The sequence below is a fragment of the Neomonachus schauinslandi genome, chromosome 7 (genome assembly GCF_002201575.2).
Source record: "Neomonachus schauinslandi chromosome 7, ASM220157v2, whole genome shotgun sequence".
Classification (NCBI taxonomy): Eukaryota; Metazoa; Chordata; class Mammalia; order Carnivora; family Phocidae; genus Neomonachus; species Neomonachus schauinslandi.
In genome coordinates, this window is record NC_058409.1 from 51,875,210 (window position 1) to 51,899,394 (window position 24,185).

The 24,185-nt window shown below is 35.6% G+C and overlaps 1 protein-coding gene across 1 annotated transcript in view; it reads left to right on the forward strand.

The window, feature by feature from the left end:
* FCHO2 (FCH and mu domain containing endocytic adaptor 2) overlaps positions 1–24,185 on the forward strand; it is a 127,273-nt gene that overhangs the window by 85,549 nt on the left and 17,539 nt on the right. Inside the window, 9 exon segments of the mRNA XM_021702060.2 lie at positions 1,150–1,161; positions 1,609–1,633; positions 3,791–3,833; positions 5,813–5,907; positions 10,062–10,165; positions 14,415–14,544; positions 19,355–19,466; positions 22,771–22,926; positions 23,257–23,389. Coding sequence (XP_021557735.1) covers positions 1,150–1,161; positions 1,609–1,633; positions 3,791–3,833; positions 5,813–5,907; positions 10,062–10,165; positions 14,415–14,544; positions 19,355–19,466; positions 22,771–22,926; positions 23,257–23,389 — 810 coding nt within the window.

Sequence of the window (24,185 nt, forward strand, 5' to 3'; positions counted from 1 at the left end):
TCCTCAATTCTAAGATACCATACTTAACAGGTTTTGAGGGAGGAAAAAAAAATTGCTGTAACTAATATTTCCATTGATGTCATACTCTAAGTTCAGGAATGTTAAACTATGGGGGAAAAAGCTTAGAATGACAATTTAGTCTATCTGTAGATGCTTATCATAATTGATATTAAACCTGTTCTCCTCGATAATGGAGAATAAAAGTTCTCCCCATTTCATATTGTTACTTAATTATGTATTTTAAATAGTCTGTATGTATTTGGGAAAAGGTGTTTTTCTCTCAGTCATGCACTTTTAGCATTTAATTTTTTTTCTACCAAAAAGTTCTGAAGTGAGGTTTGCTATTTTATTTATTGCTATTTTAACATTAGGATTAATGCCCAGATTATTATATAGATATAATAATTATTATATAGATATAATTTTATTACTATTATTATATAAATGAAGTTATAAAACCATTAAAAATTCTTTATTGTGTAAGAGCAAAACTAATTTAAAAAATATATGTAAATAAGTAAAACCAAATTAGGGGCGCGTGGGTGGCTCAGTTGTTAAGCGTCTGCCTTCGGCTCAGGTCATGGTCCCAGGGTCCTGGGATCGAGCCCCGCATCGGGCTCCCTGCTCTGCAGGAAGCCTGCTTCTCCCTCTCCCACTCCCTCTGCTTGTGTTCCCTCTCTCGCTATGTTTCTCTCTGTCAAATAAATAAAATCTTTAAAAATAAATAAATAAATAAATAAATAAATAAATAAAACCAAATTATAGGGGAATATATATGCCAAAACATTAAACACCTAGCTCTGGGTAGTGAGATCATTAATGGTTTAAAATTTTGTCCTTTGTACTTTTCTCTCTCTTCTATTTGTTAAAAAATGGTGAACATATTACTTTCATACTGAGAAAATAAATAATGAGGAAATTTTAATCATTAATATTGGGTTTGAAAAGAGGATAGTTTGAGTATATTTTGCTGGCCAGTTTGCTTATCTAGCTCATGTCCCTTACCCTAACAATGTTCTGCATGTGTTTTAAGGTGTATAGACTTTAGGTATGATTCAGAAGTGAATAGACAAATTATGAGACTAAGAAAATAAGATATTTTAAATTCTAAAATGTACACTATGTCTTTTTCTTTCCATGTACAACTAGAGACACAGCCCAGTAAGTACAAGATTTTATATTTTTACCTACTGACTTAAAAAAAAATCCTTTTAATGTTTGAACGTTGATTTTCAAAGTATTTGTTTTAAATTTTTTAAACTAGCAGATCACAGTATCTTGCTGTAGGTACTAACATTTTGATAATCTTTTACTATAAAACACTGAAAGTTTTTTTTAATGTAGTTTATAATTGAGTAGATATACTAAAAACAACTTAAAATTGGATGCCCATTAACATTTTATGAAGTATGAACCTGGCTGGCTCACTCTGTTAGAGCATGCAACTCTTGATCTTAGCATTGTGAGTTCAAACACCGTGTTGGGCATGGAACCTACTTAAAAAAATTAAAAATATATGTAAAAAAAAAATTTTTTTTTTTTTTTACCAAGTATTTCATTACCAAATTATTTGTTTAATGACACGTAGTGTTTGCATTTCTGTTTTAGGTGCAGATGAATCGGAATTCATCTAGTAAGTTTGACATTTGAATTGGTTATTTTATGTCTATTAAAATTTATCAGGCAGGGGCGCCTGGGTGGCTCATTTGGTTAAGTGTCTGCCTTCAGCTCAGGTCATGATCCCAGGGTCCTGTGATCGAGTCCCATGTCAGGCTCCCTGCTTGCTGGGGAGCCTCCTTCTCCCCCTCCCACTGTTGCTCCCCCTGCTTGTGCGCGCTGTCAGATAAATAAATAAAATCTTAAAAAAATTTTATTAGGCAGTTTGCTAAGCTTATTGTAGCCTTACATATGTAGTTAGAGAAATAAATGGTTTGTTCTCATCACAACTGTTAACAACAGACTAGAAGGATACTAACTTTAAACAGAAGACAACTTAGGTATATTATTTCTTTTAGTATTTAGACATGCCTTCAAGTTTAATACTTGGCTACAACATTTTTCAGAAATCAACAAAGCCAAAGATAACAATGTTAAAACTGTTTTAACTGGCATAACTCTGCCTCATGAACCAGAAGGCATTATGAGATGAGTAAGTTTTAGCTTTACTTACTTATAAGTCATATCATAATTGCAATTTGTATTGTATGGTTTTTAGTATAGTAACTTAATTATACTAAAAAATTGGGGGGTGGGTGCTGGCATCTTTAGCATCATCATTAAAAATATCGAAGGTGGGAAAAAGTAGAGTTGAGGCAGCCTACTCAAAAGTTATGCAATTTTGTAAACATAAGGCTTAATAAAAATCATAACATCAATCCTATTAAAAATTCTACCCATAAGATTAGGGGTACCTGGGTGGCTCAGTCGGTTAAGCATCTCCCTTTGGCTCAGGTCATGATCCCGGCATCCTGAGATCAAGCCCCACGTTGGCCTCCCTGCTCGGTGGGGAACCTGCTTCTCCCTCTTCCTTTTCCCATCCCTGCCCTCCCCCCTTCGGTTCATGCTCTCTCCTTCAAATCAAAATTTTAAAAAAAATTCTAGCACAATTGACAAGACTTATTAAATGCATAATAAATACCAAACTAAAAGTAAGATTTTAGTTTAAAAAAAAAATGGTGAGTAGCTTATTGATATAGGGATGCCAGGAAAATGAGGATAAAAGTGGGCTGCTTTTATGCAGTTACTTATGAAAGGGCAAATTGCAGGAACATGGAGGAGAAGAGCACAGTAGGTACTTTGGGGCCAAACAGAGGGCCAAATTGAGCTCAATGTGGGACAGTGTGGTAGGAAGGGACATCATGTACAGAGTGGTATTCCTCATAGTTTGCTGCACTTACCCATGTTGCTGTATTTTCATTCATCAGCTATTGGTTAGTGATCTAAGACATTAAGGTGCAGGGAAATTTGCTTATGAACTGACATGACTTTTGCACATTACTGAGTCTCTTTACTTTCGTACAGTTGCTAATGAAATGATTCACATTACCAGTGCAAAAGGGAGCAAAACAGCCTATCTTATCAAGACTGTTGCTCTAGGTTCCTATAAAAATTTTAATTTTTCAAGATATCCTTCAAGAATAACTATTTTTGGTCAACATAATAATATTCTTAGAACTTGAAAAATGCTTTCATGATTCATCAGCTATAATTCTTGAATACTTATGTATTTCAACATATGTTCTAACTTTTATAGTTCTAGCCCATATTTCAGTGATCTGAACAGCAGTTTTATTTTCATGAATATGATAGTTTCATTGACCTAAGTAATTTCTTACCAAAGATGTTAGAAGAAATGAGGACATAGCAGAAATTCAGCTATTATTTTGATATTCTTAGATGATATTCTTAGCATGTTAGAAAACTTGCTGAAGTCTTATTTTCCTGGGGCGTCTGGGTGGCTCAGTCGTTAGGCGTCTGCCTTTGTTCGGCTCAGGTCATGATCCCAGGGTCCTGGGATCAAGCCCTGCATTGGGCTCCCTGCTCGTCGGGAAGCCTGCTTCTCCCTCCCCCACTCCCTCTAAATTCCCTCTCTTGCTGTGTCTCTGTCAAATAAATAAATAAAATCTTAAAAAAAAGTCTTATTTTCCTTTTCTTCATAATTTAAAAAACTGTTACCAATTCCACAATTTAAAAATTGTTCATAGTAATGAGTTATTCATATAATGTTTCTCTTAACATTTAAATATTACTCAGATTATGAATTTTTTCATATTTCGATTTTTTTAATTAGGTGAAGAGCTAACAAAATCAAAGCCATGTGCTGCATCCAATGAGTAAGTTTCATAGTTATATTTTATTTTTAAATAGACTATTCATAGCACTTTTAGGTTCATAGCAAAATTGAGGGGAAGCTACAGAGGTTTTGCATATATATTCTCTGCCCCCATATATGCCCAGTCTCCTTCACTATCAGAATCCCCCACTAGAGTAACACATTTGTTAGAACTGATGAACCTACACTGACACATCATTGTCACCGTGGTTTACATTAGGATCCACTCTTGTTCTTATGTATCCTGTGAGTTTTGACAAATGGGTAAGGACATGTGTCTCTACCATTATGGTGTCATACAGAATAGTTCAACTGTACTAAAAAACCTTTGTCCTCTACCTGTTCATCCTTACCCCTTTACTGTGTTTAGAATTAAATATTCTTTTCTCCTTTTTTTCTAGAGTTTTATTATCTTTGCAGTTTCAGTTTGAGTGTTGGTAATCATCCTCTTTTCTAAGCTGTGAAACACTCTGTGGAGTTTCTAGCTGTTTTAAATTCTCATTTGACACTATAATTTTTTTAAAAATCCTTATAAATGGCCTTGGTGGCTTCACTGCTGCTAAATAAAGGCTAATGTCCCAAGTTCGTTCATGTCTGTATTTCAACTAGTTATTCTCATGGAAATTTTCTTTCTTCCTTCAGTTTTGGCTGTGACTGTGTAAAATAGATTGTCCTTTTCATGAACTTCAAAACAAGGAAGTGTCTCAGTTAAGTTAAAAAGGCTAGAAAACGTGTTGCTAGCTCTTTTTAAAAAGAAAAAAATGTTTTAAGCCAGTGTTTCATGGGTCCTTTTTCATTTCAGTATCTGTCAATAAGAATACATTCTTTTAATTTCTTTTTTGCATAAGTAAAAGTATAGGCTTCATTAAATGGATAGCTTGAGATAATTTGATACTTTGAAAACTAGGCACTAATTGAGCACAGTGATGGTATTCATTTATCATTTTTAAAGGTAAGTTCAGTGTTTTAAAAATTTTGTTTTTAGTAATTTATGCAGTTGTGATTCTCCATTTTATATACAGGATGTAGTGTGCTTCCATGTAGGTGCATGCTGAGATACTAGATATGTGCTTATAGATAATTGTACCATTTTCATTGTAATGAGCCTGTTTTCTAAGATTTAAAAACACTGTATTAAATAATGGCAGTTTGATACATTAAAATATTGTTTTAATGGGATTAAGTTGAATCCTAAGAGAAATTAGTCCGGTGGATTTCAAGGGGTCATTGGTGGGAAATCTTTGGTTATACAGCATGTTGAGTTTTTTGAAACTTGAAAGTTGATGCTCTTGATGATTTTGTCCATAGTCTTGATGACCTCTCGTAAAAAGACATGCATGATCCAAACATTTCACTAGACTGCCTCAGTGGCCCAGGCTGTGGATTGTCTAGGGAGAAGTCCTGCCCTTGCATGATCTACTATAGTAATCAGACCTTTGAAATTTATATCAAGCTGTTGGACTTACTTCTGTACTTGCCAATTTCAAAGATGAAGAGGAAAGGGTAAAAGATTTTTTTAAAAGTACTTAACTCTGACCTTATAAAATTTCTGCCTGATTTCCTGTGCATGATTTGGTGCTAGGTGTGAATGAACAGACCTGACACTACTGTAGAATCAAGTACCTTTGTGTCCTTGGGTAGCTCATTTAGACTCCAGTGGGCTGCTTTTCTTCATTTGTAAAGCTGAAATGATTTCTATTCTTACAGCCCCAAACACAGTTGAGAAGGTGTGATTGGTGCCCATTATCTTCTCTACTGCCTCCTACATAATGTTATCAGAAGTTCTGCTTATAGTAGTTAAAAAAAATTTTAATTTAAACCAGTATTTGTTAAGTTTCTTCACATATTCCATTGGCAGAATATCCAACTTTTAAATGCTATATATTTAGCTATTACAATTCTGTGAGATAAAAGTGACTAAATTTTATACTAATAAAATATTCATTTGTTAAAATCTTTATTTTTAAAATGTTATTGCAGGAAAGGGACCAGTGATTTACTTGCTTGGGATCCCCTGTTTGGACCATCTCTTGATTCATCTTCTTCAACTTCACTAACTTCGTCATCATCATCAGGTAATGTGTGTGTGTGTATGTGTATATATATATATTTAAACTGAGGAATTCATTAGTCACTTTTGTGTTATACTTAGTGATAAAAAATATTCTTAACTTATCCTCTCATATTGCCAGATAAAGTGATTTTATACTGGTTTTGTTAGCTGAAGGACCTATGGCTTAAATTTATATATTTCTATGCATCATTCCCTTATCAGTGCCCAAATAATTCTCACTGTTCTTAGATAATTCCACTGCATAGATGTGCATTAGTGTTATCAGTCTTTTCTTACCAGACATTTGAGTTGCATCCAGTTTTCTAGTATTATGAAAATCCATGGATAGAATTTTGTGTATGTTTCGTAATATCCTTATAATTTATCAGTACAACGTTTGAGTCTCAAGATATACCCATTGGTATTTATTGCCAAACTGCTTTCCAGAAAGGCTTTAGCACTTCCCAAGCAATGTGTCAAAGAACCTGATGAATGCTTTTTAGTTGTTGTTTTGGCGAGAATATGTTCATTTTCTCTTTTCTTCAAAATATAAAATCCCACTAGCCAACAATCCAAGTAGGCATCAAAATGCTTGTTTAATAAAACCATTGCTTGTTCAAAGCAAGAAAATAAATTCACTTTAAGTTGGTCTTCAGCCTTCTCTGGGATTTCATGAATGCTGTTCAGTATTTGGGGTTAGGAGAGTGATGGAATGGTGAGGAGAGAACTTGAATTGATCGAGTTCATGCCACGTTACTCTGCTAGGAGTTACACACACTCTGTTTAGTTTCACTTCATTAACTGCTCCATGAAGTCCATTTTAATGTCCCTGTTTGTAGATTAAAAAAAAAGTAAAGCTCAGAGATGATCAGGAACTTCTCTGAGATCATTTCATAGGAAATGATGAAGCATTGATTCAAACCTGGATCTTACTAATTTTAAAGTCTTCATTCTGTTCATTGCACTCTGACATATTAACTAAACTATAAGCCATTCCAAAACATTTTACTATTAATAAAGTAAACACCGGTATTTAAAATTAGATTGTTCATAAACCAATTTTTAAAAGAAATTATAAATGGATGTTAGGCAACCTTAACTCCAATTTGGAATTTTGAAGGAGCAGTGATCTATATTTAATACTTGTAAAACAGCAAGAAACAATGAAAGATGGTTGAACATAATCTGAAGTGGCATTGTAGCCTTCCTCAATGGGCATGTTATTTTATTTAGTTTTATAAAACTAACCTAATAGATTGTATAAGAAAAGTAAGTATACAGGAAAAACTGAAGTTGTCATTACAGTCTCTTTTTTGTTTAGTGAAAATGTCAGAATGATGTTTTGTATTTAGAATGAAGATCATTCTAAGTATGTTTTTCAATTTTGTTAATATATTTAAAATTACTTTTTCAAAATACTGAATAAAAATTTTCACATTGGTATCACAGAGGCTTTAGTTATATAGAAATTTCTTCCTGACTCTGCCATTAGTTTCTTACTCTTTCAGCACTGTCTCTTCCTTTTCAAAAAAGTTCTTGCTTTTCCTCTTGCTAACTGTCTCAAGTATGTTTCACCCCTATCACTTTTAACTTCAGGTTAAAAATGGTTCATTTTTGTTCAGTGGCCATTTGATGTGTAGTAGCTATGAAATAAAAAGTAACAAAAGGTTAATATATGTTTTAAGTTCACTTTTGTATGCATTTTTACCTTCCTATACAGTCTGAAACATGATGTCAAATTATTTTACCTTTCCAAGAATGTTAGTCATGTGAAAAGAGAGATGGTAAAAATCTCAAAAGATGTGACAAGGTGAAAAGGTGATAGTGCTGTGTTACTCAGCAAAGTGCCTGACTGGCTAGTGATAGATAAAATCTAGTGTTGGAATTAATATAAAAAACTAGTCTAATATTTTTCAAAAGATAATTTTAAGGGATTTTTGCAGATTACAAGTGCTCAGTTAAGTCGTCAACAGAAGAAATGGTCTACAGTAAGACTTATCATAGGACGGTTTTATTTATATATCAGTGTTTAGACTTTTGCCAACTGTTAGAGATACCTTTTGCTCCTCTGAGAAAACAGGAATAATTATGGCTTTATATATTTTGGACCTTCAGTTTTACTCATATGTTTTTTAAGTTTCTTAATCCACGTACTTATTTTCCTCAGTTAATAGAAAATTTGGGCTCAGGTTTTTGTTTAAAAAATGTATTACTACATTTTTCTAGTTTTGAGTGATTAAAATAACATTAACCTGAAACAAGAAAACTATTTGGCTATGTAGATTCATGCTTTTGTTCAAGAATTTTCCTGTTGCTTCTGGTTTTCAACTGCTTTCCCCTCCTTCAGCTTAAGGAACTCGAAGAGTGCAACAGAAACTCTTTGTCTCCCAATAATTTGTTTGAGTGTACAGTAATTGAGTCTTTACTTGAAACCAGCATGTATTTGGAATTTGAAAAAGCAAATTGTGATTATTTGAAAGAGCTGAACTTTAACAGTTCTACCAGGCTAGGTTTGTTTGGAGTCAATCTTACTGTAATTTGGACAGGCCATTTGTCAGTAATGAAGCTCAGGTATACATGTCTCTATGGTGTTAAGCTCTCACAAGCTTGAAATAACTTGGATATCGGTCAGTGCTGTTTCCATTGATAATGAGCCTATCTTTAAAGTCAGTATGTCATAGCACAGGGAAGTGTTATGGTTCTCAGGTTGGTGCACATTTCTTCCAGTGTACTGTTTAAAGTAGGAGCGCAGCATGAAAGAAGTGGTGCTCACTGGAAGAAGGCAGCAGCCTTAGAATCTACACATGGTTTCTTAGCAGCTTTATGTTGTTTCCCTCAAGCAACTTGAACTGTGCTTGTATCTATTATCCTTTCCTAGGACATGCTTTCTAAATGATTCCATACCCCTCACGCTGTGACTTTCACGCCTCTGTGACTACCTTTCCTGTTGCCTCCATTCTCCTTCCTTTCACACCTACATTGCTTCATCAGTGACCATGGGTCGTCAGTTTGTTTCTCCATGGATATACTGAGGCCTGTTGATATATTTTTAACTTTGCACATCTGCAAACTTAATGTAATGATTTATATTTCTTCCCATCCATATTCTTCAGTGTGAATTACAGCCCCACCTTTTAGAATGAACCAAAGGGATTTGAAAATCCTTTAAAATAAAGATGACTTAAACAGGGATGCCTGTGTGGCTCAGTCGGGTAGGCATCTGCCTTCGGCTGAAGTCATGATCCCAGGGTCCTGGGATCGAGTCCCTCGTCAGGCTCCTTTTTCAGCACAGAGCCTGCTTCTCTCTCTGCCTGCCGCTCCCCCTCTCTGACAAATAAGTAAAATCTTTAAAAAAAAAAAAAAAAAAAAAAGAGATGATTTAAACGTATTTGCTTCCATTCTTCTCTTGTTTTGATTATGCTAATACATTCGTGACTTTTGATGATGTACACTTGGATTTCATTAATTTCTACCAAGATAGAGTTATTTTTAATTAGGATTACTCAGGTTAGTGTCTGATTTATAAAGTGGCAAAACTTGCAGATGGCGTTGAAAAACAGTGAACATTAAATTTATGTAGGATTTAGGAGCAGTGAATGTTATATAGGATTTCTATAGGGGCTGGAATTCTATAGAGGAATTTTTTTCATAAATAAGATATTTTTAATACTTCTAATTATCACCAGAAACTTTGCAATGTAATTCAACTTGTAATTTGACTTTTAATTAAGGTAAGTGTTTTATTTAGAGTTCATGTTACTACTTCGAAGGTGTTACTTCAAAGGCTTGGTCTTACATTACTGTCTGTAAGTAGATGGACTGGCAATAAACTAAAGACCTTAGCCTTCAATTGGTTTATTTTCACTAGCTTATTTGTCAGATTTTATTTTTTTACGTGTATAAAGAATTGAAATAGGAATACAGTTGATGTGTGTCAGTTCTACTGAAAAGTTAATGTTTTTTGTTTTTTGTTTTTTTTCCAGGAATATTGTTAGCTTCAAGAAAAGCCTATTTGATAGATTCCCAGTATTTCACCAAATATCAATAATTATATATATTTAAAAACTCCTGAAAATGAGCTTTGAGTCCTAAGAGTTCCTCTATAATAGGATGTCTTTATGTAAGGATTGCTACAAACTAATGATTTTCTTCAAATTCTCTTTTTCCCCTTACCAGCCAGGCCCACAACTCCTCTTTCTGTAGGCACCATTGTCCCACCTCCAAGGCCTGCTTCCAGACCAAAGCTTACTTCAGGCAAACTCAGTGGGATTAATGAAATAGTATGTACTCAGGTGTTTGTTTTTTTTTTAATTATAACTGTTTGATTTAAGATGCAAATGGTATTTTTTCTATATGCCCCTTTACAGTTAAGCACTTGGAATTATCTACTTGAGTCTTCAAAGAGTAGAAAAGTTTCCCATCCAACATTTCCCTTTACTCCCTCATATTATCTCAGTGATCATACACATGGATTGATACATTGCTTAGGAGGAAAGGAGATTCCGGAGAAAGTTAGCACATAAAAATCCCATTCAGTAATCATTCTTTCACATTTAAGAAGCAACAGTCATGTAACTCTGCTTTAAGTCAAATACTAAGGAAGAAATGGTGGGCTGTTCTTAGGGCTTAGAAGTATACTGGCCGGAGAATCCTGGAGGGCATCTAGTCCAGCTTTGTTTTATACATAAGGAAACTAGAGTTTGTTCAGATCACTTAACTGACTTGTCAAAGTACATGTTGCTTCAGGAAAAAAGTATTGGCCTACAAAAGCTGTCAGGTAATTAAAGAAAATCTACAAGTTACATTCAGAGTGAGGCTCTCCCAAACCACTTGCCTCTCATCTCTTCTACTTTGCTTCATGTTTTACACTAATTACCAGTGTTGTATTTCTAAAAGTCAAGCTTAACGTTTTTCCCCAGACAGACGTCTCCAGTGGTTCCCCACTATCCATGTGGTTGAATGTTTTAGCTGAATGTACAAGGCTTTTTATCAAGTTGCCTCAACACCTAGGTTATTACCAGACTAACTGCCCAAGTTTCTCCTCTTTGCAACCTATGTTCCAGCCCTTTGAAACTTTCCACTGTTCATCAAACACATCATATTCTTTTATGCATCCGTGTTTTATTTTGCTCCCTTTACTAAAATGTCCCTCAGTTGTCTATGTAGGACACTGGTCTCTTTTTTTAAGAACCAGCTATCATCTAGCTAAAGCCCTCTTTGATCATTACTCTTCCCCAAGTAGATTTAATCATTCTCTTCCTTATACCCCTATACTTTGCTCATATTTCTTCTGGTGCACAAATTACATTATATATACTTTCCTTGTGTGTTCCCTTCACCGGACTGTACCTTTGGGCGAACTCATACTTTGCATAATACCTGTCACATAGCGAGGAGATGTTTCATGAATAAATGAAAAGGGTGGAGCACCAAGTGTTGAAACGGTGACATCTTTCTCCTTTTATCCTAACTAACAGACCTAAGGAAGTGAACTCAAAGACTCTAGGTACAGGCTGCCAAGATGATGATTATTTGAGTAATACAAAAATGACTGCCTCTTAGTAACATGGGATTTTTTCCTGATTATAAGAGATCATGTAAAATTTGGGAAATAGATAAAACAGAAAATTAAAATCCCTTCCATACTTCATGACCCAAAGATATCCACTTAACCTCTTTTATTATACCCTTTCATTAATTTTTGAGTGCTTAAGTATTCATTTGCAGTAAAACATAGTTGTTAAAAAAGCACAGCTTATTAGTGAGTAATTACCTGAGCAACATTAACCAAGTTATATATTTGGAGTCTCTGTTTCCTTATCGGTAAATGGGTATAAAGATAATAGGTGGTTGAGACTTAAATGAGTTGCTTGGAATGCAAGTAATTGCTCAAAAAAGTTAACTGTGAATGATAAATCAAAGGTCATACCTTACATATTTTTTATTCTTCACTTGAAAATATTTGGGGGATATCTTTCTATTTCATGAATTATTCCATATATTTCAAACTTCTTTCAAGTGGTAGAATCCTTTGTCAAATGATTTTAAGTTGCAAATCTATTAAATAAGTAAAAGTGGGACTTTTCTACTTGAATCTTTCACCCTTTATTCCCTGCCCTAGCCTTGCAAACCTTCTAGAAACCACCCTGAGGGCTTCAAGGAGCACCTTTTGAAACGACTGCAGAGCATAAATGCTCTTACAACACCACTGTCTGTCAGCATTAAATTTTCAAAGGTTTTTAGAAATGTGATTATTTGACATTTAGTTTATTTCCAAGTTTTCATTATTCAGCATTGCCTTAATGATTTCATTATAAACAATGTCTTAATGAATATCCTTTTGTTTACTTCTTTGCATACATTATTAGTAAAAAATTTTAAAGTAAAATTCATGAACTAAAGGCACATTTTTAAGACTCTTGATTATTGCTGTATTGACCACCAGAAAGGTTATGCTGATTTGAATTCTCTCCAGCTGTACATCAGAGTGCTCTTTTCCTTGCATGCTTGTATGTGCACTTTTCTGGGGAGACTAGATGTTCACAAGGTCTATAATCACACCCTTTCACATTTCGATAGGGAATGCCTCATTGTTCTAGAGCAGTTGTTTTCAAAGTTTGGTCCCCAGACCAGCAGCAGCATTACCATCACGTAGGATCTTGGTAGAAATGCAGTTTCTCTGGCTCTACCCCAGGAAAATCAGAAGCTCTGTGAAGTGGCCCTCTGAGTGCTTCTGATGCATTTTAAGAACTGCTGTTTTTAAGTAGTGCTGTTCAATAGAAATACCACACAGCAACATATATTAAAGTTTTCTAGTAGCCACATTAAAAAAGTAAAAACAGTGAAATTGACTTATTTTACTCATTAAAAAAAATCATTTTATAATGTAATCAGTATAAGGAGTGAGAGTATCTTTTCTGTTTGTGTGTGCTAAGTCTTCAAAATCTGTGCATTTTATACTTAAAGCTCATCTCAAATTTGGACTAGCCACATTTCTAGTGCTAGTGGCTACCATACTGGACAGTGCCATTCTACAATAAGGGAAAACCACTTGAAAAAATAGGTGTTTTTGTCCTTTCATAAAAAATTATAAAGTACACATTCTAAATTGTAAATTATAAAAATGTAGCGACATAATATTGGTCATAAGGCCATGTTGCTACAGGAGAAATTTCCCCCACAGTAGTTGATCAGGACTTTTTTCCAAGCTTGCAGGTTTCAGATTAGCTGTTGAATTTACTATGTGTTTGGCCTCATGCCATGCACTACTTTCATCTGTATATATAGGGAGCTGCAGTTTTACACCTTACTATATTTTTTCAGTCTTACTAGTCATCATTATCAGTCATCAAAAAGCCATTCTCTGGAACTAATAGTTTAAAGTTATTTGCGGGAGTGGGGGTTTACTTAGTATAAAACACTTTGGATGGTATCTAATTTTTATAAATGTATATTCATAGAATCAAGAGTTGACTAATTTTAGTGTATGAATGCTTATTAAGGGTTTTGTTTTTGCCATTTTTTTTTCATGTCCCTCAACTAATTGAGGACAGGAACAATATCTTTTTTTATTCACTGCTTTGTATGTAGTTCCTAACCCATGGCCTGACACATAGTAGGCACTAAATAAGTATTGTTTTCACTTAATACTTTTATAAGCAGGAAAAGGTTATTTTTAAATAAGGTAAGCATGCCTTATTTTAAAAAATGAAATCCCTGAGGAAGTGTTGCTCATCTATTATTGGAACACTTAGGAATGTAGAAGGGAAAAATCCATTTCCCCAGGTAAAAGAAATGAAGTTCTATTTTTTGTATTTGTTTTTATGTTTAGAAAAGTGGGAACACAGTAGAATTAAGATTTCTCAAACCTCTTTTATGGGGTAAACTGTCTCAATGAGGAAGCATTATAAGGAATTATAAAGGGAAAATGGACACGTTTGTAAACACCGAAAATAAAGGGCAGGCAAGATTTAGGGTTTGCAGCAAATAAAGCAAAGGATTAGTGAAAGCTCAGGTTATACTAAGCCCTCACGAAACTAAATCAGAGAAAGCTAACAAAGACAACTCATAAAAGGCGCAAAATGCCAATCTTATTTTTATCAATTTAAAAGTTATTTTTCTTCTAATGCTCATTCATTGCTGACAAGGGTGCAGAGAAATATTCTCTTATATTTATAGACAGTAAAGTGAATAATCCTTTTGGGAAGCAGTTTGGCAGTATGTATGAAAAGCCTTCATACTGTTTAAACTTACAATTTAACTTCTGAGAATCTGTCTTAAACATACTTTTTGAAATAGAGAAAATGTTCTTTGGTTAAAGGTTCTCTTGACAGCATTATTTTAAAATAGCCTTCTCAGCCTTTAATCTACTCTTGAAAATGATTTGACCTAGGGCATTTCTATTTTTAGTTACAAGAAACAATAAATTAGATTTAGTATATTAAAATTAATCTTACCTGATACCTAAAAATCTTTTCTTATAAGGAAGAACTGTTTTAGCATTTTGGTAAATAACTTTTTGTTTTTAAGCCCAGGCCATTCAGCCCACCTGTAACTTCCAATACTAGCCCACCTCCTGCAGCTCCTTTAGCCCGGGCAGAAAGTTCTTCCTCTATCTCATCTTCAGCTTCATTAAGTGCTGCCAATACTCCAACAGTAGGTAAGTGATTATCATAGATTACATGTGATAGTTAGCATTCCGAGTATGGTCAGGCTGAATTTTGTTTTTTAATGAGCTCATGAAGAATTTAACATTAGAAATTTTGGATTTTGGAAACACACCTGGTGTTATCAAACTAGCCACATTTTCCTTTTCTGTTACACAGTTTCTGTTACTTGAATAGGAGGCTTTTTTTTTTTTTTAAGCACTGTTAAGAGTGCATCAAATTTATAAACTACTGACCAATATAAATAGTTGAAGGCCAAATATTATGCAGTCCTTTCTAATGTGAAGTGATACTTGCATTCCTTGGAGTTTTTATTTTAATAATGATTCAACTTAAAGGAGTTTTGTGCTTGCAATTAATAAGTATTTCTACAAGAATTTAAATCATAAAGATCTAAAAGTAGATGTTAGGATGCAGGCGTATAAACCTAAATCCCACCCAGTAAATCCAGTATTTTATTACATCTAGATTTTGCTCAAGACATTTTTCTATCTTTAATTTTTTCTACAAATTCTTACTACATTTCTCACCCACTGTTAGTAAAGCACAAAGCCACTTAAAGCTGCTGTGTTATGGGAGTGACAACTTCTCATCAAAGTTAGAACTGTCCCTGCCACTGCTTCTAAGTAGTAATGAGTTTATCTTTGATAATGCCAATCACTGATGCACACTAACTCAGCATAATTCAGTAGTGCTCCAAGTGTGATCCTTGTACCTACATCATCTGTGTGCATCACCTGGGAACTTACTAGAAACAGAGACCTTTTAAATCCCAAACTTGGTGTGGGGCTAGCAATTTTTAAACAGGCCTTCCAGGTGATTGTGATGCATGCTAAGTTTGAGAATAATAGCCATATTTAAGCAGATTTAATTATATCCAATTTGATTTGTCAAAACTCAGAAAGGAGAAGGGCATTTTCTAAGTGTGGCCATCGTAGAAATGACATAATATAGGCTAACGTAAGATTAAAAGTTCTTTGATTTTTACATGTCCAAACATGATGTTACCATCTTATTTTATATACACCTTTATGAGCATATCATTTTTCCTATCTTTTAACTTCAGGTAGAATACATCTAGTAAGTTTTTCTATTTGCTGTATTGAGCACTTTCTTCTTATATTTTCTTTGTATATATGTTACTAATTTTGGTTTTGCAGACTGTTTCAGTCATAAAAAACAGAGGGTCCTTTAAAAGTTAGACAGGTGGTCTGGGTAACCAAAATTTGCTTTAGTTCTCCATTTTCCCTAGGTTATTTAGAAGGATTTCAATTTGTGATGGAAACTGTTTTTGATTGAGTAGGTACTAGGTACATACTTGTTTTTAGTTTGGGCCAGCGCCGGCAATAAGGGAACCACAGGGAGGTGATACGATGGTATGGCAGGCAAGATACAATGTGGATTTTGTACAACAAAGGCACTTTAAATCTACCATAAAAGTTAACTTTTTTTTTATTATGTTTAAGTTTTTGATTCTTCTTGAAAATGTTTTCTTTTCCTGCAATACTTTTATTTAAATATGATAGAAGATGATAATTTGATTGGGACACTCTCTGAAATTGAAAAGCACTGTGAGACTTCACAAGGTATTGTATCAGAAGCAACGTATGTGTTGACTAATGATCCTAAAGTATCTAAAATACTTTGTTACCTCATTTTTCCTTTTTCAGCGATGTATGCTGTCTCAGAAGTCAAGAATAACTCTAAGGTTTAACTTTCTCGATTTTGTACTAATTATGTCCAGTTGCTGTACAGGATCTATTGATATCAGCTCCCCCCTTATAAAAACCTACAGTATTTCTGTATTGCCTTCCATCTCCTTGCTTTTCTTTCCTCCTCAGCATTAAAGAATGTCCATAAATCTTATTGCTAAAGTTGTCAGAACCAGAGAAAAAGTGATTAGAAAAGAAGCAGAAAGACTATGTCAGTTAAAAGAATGGTAATACCTCAACTACCAGAGCAAAGACTGTCCTAGGAAAGCCATCCATATTGTGAGGTGAGGTTGGAGGTACAAAGGTAGCAAATAATTGGGAGTGTTTTTTAATCCTGAGCCAAAAGGAATTCCACAAAATTATCCATTGATTGTTATAGGAAGATACTTCTTACTTCAATTTTATAAGCTCTCTGCATTTTCGAAACATACAGTTGTTTAAATATAGAACAATGACACCAAAATTAGAATATGTGATACCATTCTAAAGAATACAGGGACTTTTTTATTTCTAAGAAATGATTTATTCTGAATAGTACATTATAAATTTAGACTTCTATACTATTTTAAGGACTTGATTACATATTTCCTATGTCAAACTTTTTTTTGAACTATGCATATGCAATATGATTTTGAAAGGCAAATAAGAATAGGAAATACTCAAGGGGATATGCCAAGATGTTAAGTGGGTTTTGAGTTTTTTCCCCTTACTGTTCAGTGATTTTTTTCTACTTGCCAATATTTCAATAATGGGCTTAACAATTTACAGGGACTATTTCAAGAATTCTCATTTTATATGCCCAAGTTGGATAATTAAAAATAATAATATGTAGGTTTCTTTTGAATTTATTTTTTAAAGATTTTATTTATTTATTTGACAGAAGAGAGAGAGTGAGAGCAGAACACAAGCGGGGGAGAGGGAGAGAAGCAGGCTTCCCACCGAGCAGGGAGCCCAATGTGGGGCTCGATCCCAGGACTCTGGGATCATGACCTGAGCCGAAAGCAGATGCCCAAAGACTGAGCCACCCAGGCGCCCCTTCTTTTGATTTTTTTTATGTCAAAGTAGGAGCAGACATTAGCGTTACCCATGACTGTGTAAATATCCATTTGTTGTAGGTGTTTTAAGGGAAAAGATTGAATTCATAATTGAGAATATAGTTTTGTTTAGTAAAAAAGTATAATAGCTTTCATCTTCCTCTGAAAAATACGCTTTTCTGAATTTCTGGTGACCCTCTAGTTTAGAAAAATGTATTTTTTTTTTAAAGATTTTTATTTATTTATTTGAAAGAGAGAGAGAGGGAACACAAGCAGGGGGAGTGGGAGAGGGAGAAGCAGGCTTCCTGCCGAGCAGGGAGCCCGATGTGGGGCTCAATCCCAGGACCCTGAGATCATGACCTGAAGCCAAAGGCAGATGCTTAACACCTGAGCCACCCAGGCACCCCTAGAACAATGTATTTTTTTTTTTAAAGTTCACTGAACTTATTCACATATACAGTGAAATTTTCCCAGTGCACAAGCATGTGTTTGCATAGTTGTATTCAGTTAATCTATACTTAGTCTTTTTTTTTTCACTTAACATTTTCCTATGCACATACCTGAAATTTCTGCCTCTTGATCAGCCCCTTATCTTTCATTTATTTATTTATTTATTTATTTTTTAAAGATATTATTTATTTGACAGAGAGACAGTGAGAGAGGGAACACAAGCAGGGGGAGGGAGAGAGGGAGAAGCAGGCTTCTTACTGAGCAGGGAGCCCGATAAGGGGCTGGATCCCAGGACCCTGGGATCATGACCTGAGCGGAAGGCAGACGCTTAACGACTGAACCACCCAGGCGCCCCTCCTTACCTTTCATTTAATCATCTCTCACCTGATCCAAAATTGAATCCATGACAACAGACATTTTTCTCTTCATTCCAGGATCCACTCTGTGTTCAGAGTGATCTTACTAAATGAAAAATGTAGCCATGTTTCTCTTAAACATTCTTAGTGGTTTTTAGTGCCATAAGGATAAAATTAAAGGTCCTCCATGCTGTGATCTGGGCCTTAAACATTTCTCTAGATACATCCTCCTCCCCTCTCATCTTTCTAGCCATCCCTCATTCCCCAAGTATGCTCCCGCTTTGGAAAACTACTTTTGGTTTCAAAAGGCAGCATTTTTTTCATGCTACCTTAGCTCAGTGCTGGACACATGTTAGAGTTAGTAAATAGTAGCTGTTGTGATTTGTTGAGATTTTTATGTTACTGGCTTAACGACTGAGCCACCCAGGCGCCCCTACATTTTATTATTCTTCAAAAAAAACTGATGTTTAGGAGTGCCTGGGTGGCTCAGTCAAGCGTCTGCCTTCGGCTCAGGTCATGATCCCCAGGGTCCTGGGATGGAGCCCCGCATCGGGCTCTCTGCTCAGCGGGAAGCCTGCTTCTCCCTCTTCCACTCTCCCTGCTGTGTTCCCTCTCTCACTGTGTCTCTGTCAAATAAATAAATGAAGTCTTAAAAAAAAAAAAACAAAATAAAACCCTGATGTTTATATAGATAAAGTTTACTTAGATAATATACAGGATTATATTTATAACAGGAATGTTATAAAAAAAACATTAATCCCATTTATCAAGGTAAGGAAATAAAATGTAAGCATTAGACAAAGAAGAAGTAAAAGAATTATAATGGGTAGTGTATAATTTAGAAATAGCTGATGTATAGAAGTAGCTGAAATACAAAAATCCAGTTTAATGCCCTGCTGTATGTGATTGGTAGAACCTGAAACAATTTAGTATCTGAAGGGTTGTGAAGAAATGTTTTAGTAATTTTAGTTCTTCAGGGGAAGGGTTCTGATATTCCTTAACCCCAGTGTTCAGTGTCATTTCATTTAAAAGAAGTCAGTGTGATGTGTTTTCCTGACTTTTTTTGTCCTCTGTATTACGTTCCAATGTGTTTTATGCTCTATTTCTTAACCTCCAGATTTATACATGAGCCATCAATGGAACCAGTAATAGAGTCATTTGTGACAAGCTAACATTGTGATTTTACCTGTCTTGATGAATTTTATAAATGTGTTTATGTAGGATTTAACAAATGAATTGTATGTATTCTAGGTGTGTCACGAGGTCCCAGCCCTGTCAGCCTTGGAAATCAAGACACCTTACCTGTGGCAGTTGCCCTCACAGAATCTGTTAATGCCTATTTTAAAGGAGCAGATCCCACCAAGTTAGTTTTAAAAAGATGTGTGTGTGTGTGTGCATGTGTTTGGTGGGGAGAGGGCCTAGTGGTAAATTTTCAGAGTTACATTTTGATTCTGTAATAGTTTTCTGTTATTTATTTACCTGCCTTTTTTGCTATCAAATATAGTCATTTAGCCATTGTCTTTAAAAAAAAAAAATCACTATAATCAGCATTAATGGCTTTATCTCCCCAGTTTATTTATATTCTTACCCAAGGTTTATGACCATTACGACCCATCTGTTGTTTGACATGTCTATAGAGCAGGATGATGGCAGCTGACGAGGGATAGAACTCTGAATCTTGGTTTAATGTATATCTTTGGTAAAGTGTTATATTTGCCAGAGAGACCTAGAATATATGTCTCATTTATGAAACTCTTATCAAGGAATTGGTTTAACCCCCTTCTTTTAAGAAAATGTTTTGGTGAATGACCACCCCTACTTTTCATGTATAACCGTACTCATTCAGCATACATTCATTCATCAAATATTTGAATGCTTACTATGTGTAAGAAAGACAATGTTATAAGCTTGTATTATGTGAGAATCAGCTTATTAGTTTTCTCTTACAGTAATGCAAAACTTTGAGAGAACTTTTTCTATATTGATGTATCCTCCACACTTGAGTAATTAATGGATAATTACATGTTGAACAACATGAAAGGGAGTGGTATTGATATATATGCTATGAAGAAAAATAAACTAGGGTAAGAGGAGACAAAATTACAATAGAGGGGTAATTTTTTTTTTTTTTTTTTTTAGATAAAATGATCGGAGAGGACCATTTTTTTAAAAAAGATTTTATTTATTTATTTGACAGAGAGAGATACAGCTAGAGAGGGAACACAAGCAGGGGGAGTGGGAGAGGGAGAAGCAGGCTTCCCGCAGAGCAGGGAGCCCGATGCGGGGCTCGATCCCAGGACCCTGAGATCATGACCTGAGCTGAAGGCAGACCCTTAACGACTGAGCCACGCAGGTGCCCCCAAAGAAAACCTTTTTGATGTTAAATTTAAGGTGTTTCAAAGACATTGTGGAGCAAACCATGCAGATGTCTGAGGGCAGAGTGTGCTTGGCATATTCGATGAACAGCAAAGAGAATATTACGTCACTAAGTTGGAATTAGCAAGGGAGTAGTCAAAGATAAGTCCTTAGAGGGACCAGATCAGGTTGGGAATTGTAGACCATGGTGAGTTTGGAGTTTATTTTGAGCAAGGTGGGAAACCAGTGAAGGCTTTTGAGCAGAGAAATGATGAGGTTACTTAGGTTTTTGAAGGAGCACTGTGGCTGCCATATGGAGAATAAACTAGAAGGAGCCAGAGTACAAGCAGAGAAGGTTAACCACAGCAGTCCAGGTGAGAGATGATGGCAGCTTATATAAGGTTATTAGCTGAGGAAATCGTGAGTAATAATGCGATATTGAATTCCTTTTGAAAACAAGGGTTGTCAAGATTTGGGAAGGGAAGAGATTGGTAAGTTTAAAGTACTTATTAAAACAACTAAATACATGACTCTGGAGTTCAGGGAATAGATCTTAGGCGAGAGATAAAGTATTTAGTAGTCATTAATTTGTATACAATCCTGAGAGCCACAGGCCTCAGGGAATACAGAAGAGATCTGATGAGAACTCTGGCTCCCTTCAGTGTTTCGAAAATAGGAAGATGACAGTGATTTGGTAAAGGAATTTGATACAGCATGCAGCAAGAGAGGTGAGGAGAGAACCAGTAGAGCAGTGTCCCAGAAATGAAGTGAATTAAAACCCTTTCGTGAAGGATGAACTGATGCTGATGATACGTCAGGAAAAATGGACCTTTGACATTATGGAACTCATTGGTGACATTTACAAGAGTGATTTTAGTTGAGTGCTGGAGATGAAAGCATGCTTGGAGGGAGTTCAAGAGTAGGAGATGATGCAAATATGACTATATTTGAAAAGGGAAAGTGTAGAAAACTTTCAAGATGTTTTGCTCCAAGTGGAAGGAGAGAGGTGGAGTGGTAACAGCAGAGAAATGATTGATAGAATCAGAGAAAGTTTTTATTAATTTTAGTTCATTTTTTAAAAGATGATATACATTTTATCATGTCTGTACACTAATGGGAAAGATCCATTATTTTTGGAAAAAATTGAACTTGCAGGAAAGGGTACAATTCCATGAGTGAAGTCCTTTGATATGTAGAACGAGATGAGCATCAATGCAGGAGCAGTGAGATTGGCCTTAGGTGCACAGACTGATCATCTGTTGAAACAGGAGGGAAGGTACGAATACAGAGTCAAGTAGGAGTGCAGTTGTGAGACTGAGTAAGTTCTTTCCTGATTTTATTTCCTCAGGAAAATTTAAAGTCAATGGCTACGGGTAGGGGAAAGGAATATTGCAGGTTGGAGGAGAAAGAAGGTATGAGAAGAGGTAGCATTGCACAGTGATGGACCAGGAAATCCCAAGAGACGAGGAAATGGGGATCTGAAGGAATGAGTGAAAAGGTAGTAGGAACAGTGGATTGTGGAAGCTTTGAGGAGGTTGGAGACTTGTTGGAGATGTGGTACTAGACAGAATGAGCCGGGAAAAGAGGAAGTGGCCGTTAGAGGAGCGGGGATGCTGAAATTGAGATGATGGAGGGGCTGTGGTGTGTCTGAGGTAGTCTGGAAGACAGGATCAGTGGAGGTAAGGGGCTGAGAACTAGGTGACCAAAATATTAGGATTATCTGTGTGGATATTGAAATTGCTAAAAATTAAGATAGGAGTAGTGGTACAGAGACAGACTGACAGTGGGCCAAGAGCTAAAATTTTCAGGAAAATTAAAGGGAGTATTGAAGGTAACTTGAAAGGGATGGAATACCAAGTAGTATAGTTTGATGGTTGGGGTTACAAAAGAGGCTGGAGGTTTTTAGGAAGGAAGTAGGAATAGAGAGTTGGAAGGGGCAACATCTCCCACTGCCACTGTCAGGCCCAGGACTCTGTGGGGTTTTTCAGGGAAAAAAAGCTGCGAGTGGATCTAGGATAATGTTACCAAGGAAGCAGTGTCCTTATAGTACAGCCAGGGGATGGTTTCCACAAACAAGTGAAGGAATATGATCTTTATGCTTGCATTTGTGTTTGGAGTTTAAGTCTAAGCAAAGATGAGGATACATGCATATGCCATTTCACATACCATCATTTTTTAAATACCAATTATTTTTTCAATATAATTAATTATGATGAAAGATTTTATGTGTCCTTTTTAACCAAGTATGTTTTAAGTGTATATTACAACGCCTTATATACACCACTTAAAATTTTCCAACTCCCTAATTTCAGGTGTATTGTGAAGATCACTGGTGACATGACAATATCATTCCCAAGTGGAATTATTAAGGTCTTCACTAGCAATCCATCTCCAGCTGTGCTATGCTTCAGGGTGAAAAATATCAGCAGACTAGAGCAAATTCTTCCAAATGCACAACTTGTGTTCAGGTTTGTGTACTTTTGTTTTGAAGGTGAAATTCCTGTAAAACTTTTCCTTCTTTATTGAAGTAATAATAATTGAGTTGGGTGACAATACAGCCTTCTACTGCCTGTGTGTGTCTTGGGTGGGGATCGTGGTAGTTGTTAAATCCTTCTCTCCCTCCCATTATTTCATTATTCAAGGAAGTTTCTGTGTTCTGTTCTTTATCCCCCTAACTTTAGTTTTCCCTCCTTTTGGGTTATTCCTACTAGTCTTTCCCAGGTCACCAAATGACAATACAGAGGCAAAGGATAAAGCCAAGTCAGATAAAATAACAAAAATATTTCTTACGCATACAGTGATCCATCGCAGTGTGATTCTAACACAAAAGATTTTTGGATGAACATGCAAGCTGTTACTATCTACCTCAAGAAGCTATCAGAGCAAAATCCAGCTGCTTCTTACTATAATGTAGATGTATTAAAGTATCAGGTGAGTGTCTTATCCTTATAAAAGTCCTAAGTTGAAATATTAAGAAATAGAATCTCACAGATTAAATGAGTAATAGGTCATGGCCAAATGAGGTTTATTCCAGGAATTAAGGATATTTCTTTCTTTAAGCTAGCATCTTTTTTTTTTTTTTTTTTAAAGATTTTTATTTATTTATTTGTCAGAGAGAGAGTGTGCACAAGCAGGGGGAGCGGCAGAGGGAGAAGCAGGCTCCCTGCCAAGCAAGGAGCCCTGATGTGGGACTCCATCCCAGGACCCTGGGATCCTGACCTGAGCTGAAGGCAGACCCTTAACCAACTGAGCCACCCAGGCATCCCTAAAGATATTTCAAAATAAAATCTGTTAAGCCAAAGGAAACAGATGATCAAATTCACCATCGGGCGCCTGGGTGGCTCAGTTGGTTAAGCGACTGCCTTCGGCTCAGGTCATGATCCTGGAGTCCCGGGATCGAGTCCCGCATCGGGCTCCCTGCTCGGCAGGGAGTCTGCTTCTCCCTCTGACCCTCCTCCCTCTCATGCTCTCTGTCTCAAATAAATAAATAAAATCTTAAAAAAAAAAAAAAAAAAAATTCACCATCTATTCCTGATTAAAATACTGAGTAAATATAAATACATGAATTTGTCCTTAACCTGAAAAGACCAGCAACATCAGTCTTTTTTTTTTTTTTTTAAAGATTTTATTTATTTATTTGAGACAGAGAGAATGAGAGACAGAGAGCATGAGAGGGAGGAGGGTCAGAGGGAGAAGCAGACTCCCTGCCGAGCAGGGAGCCCGATGC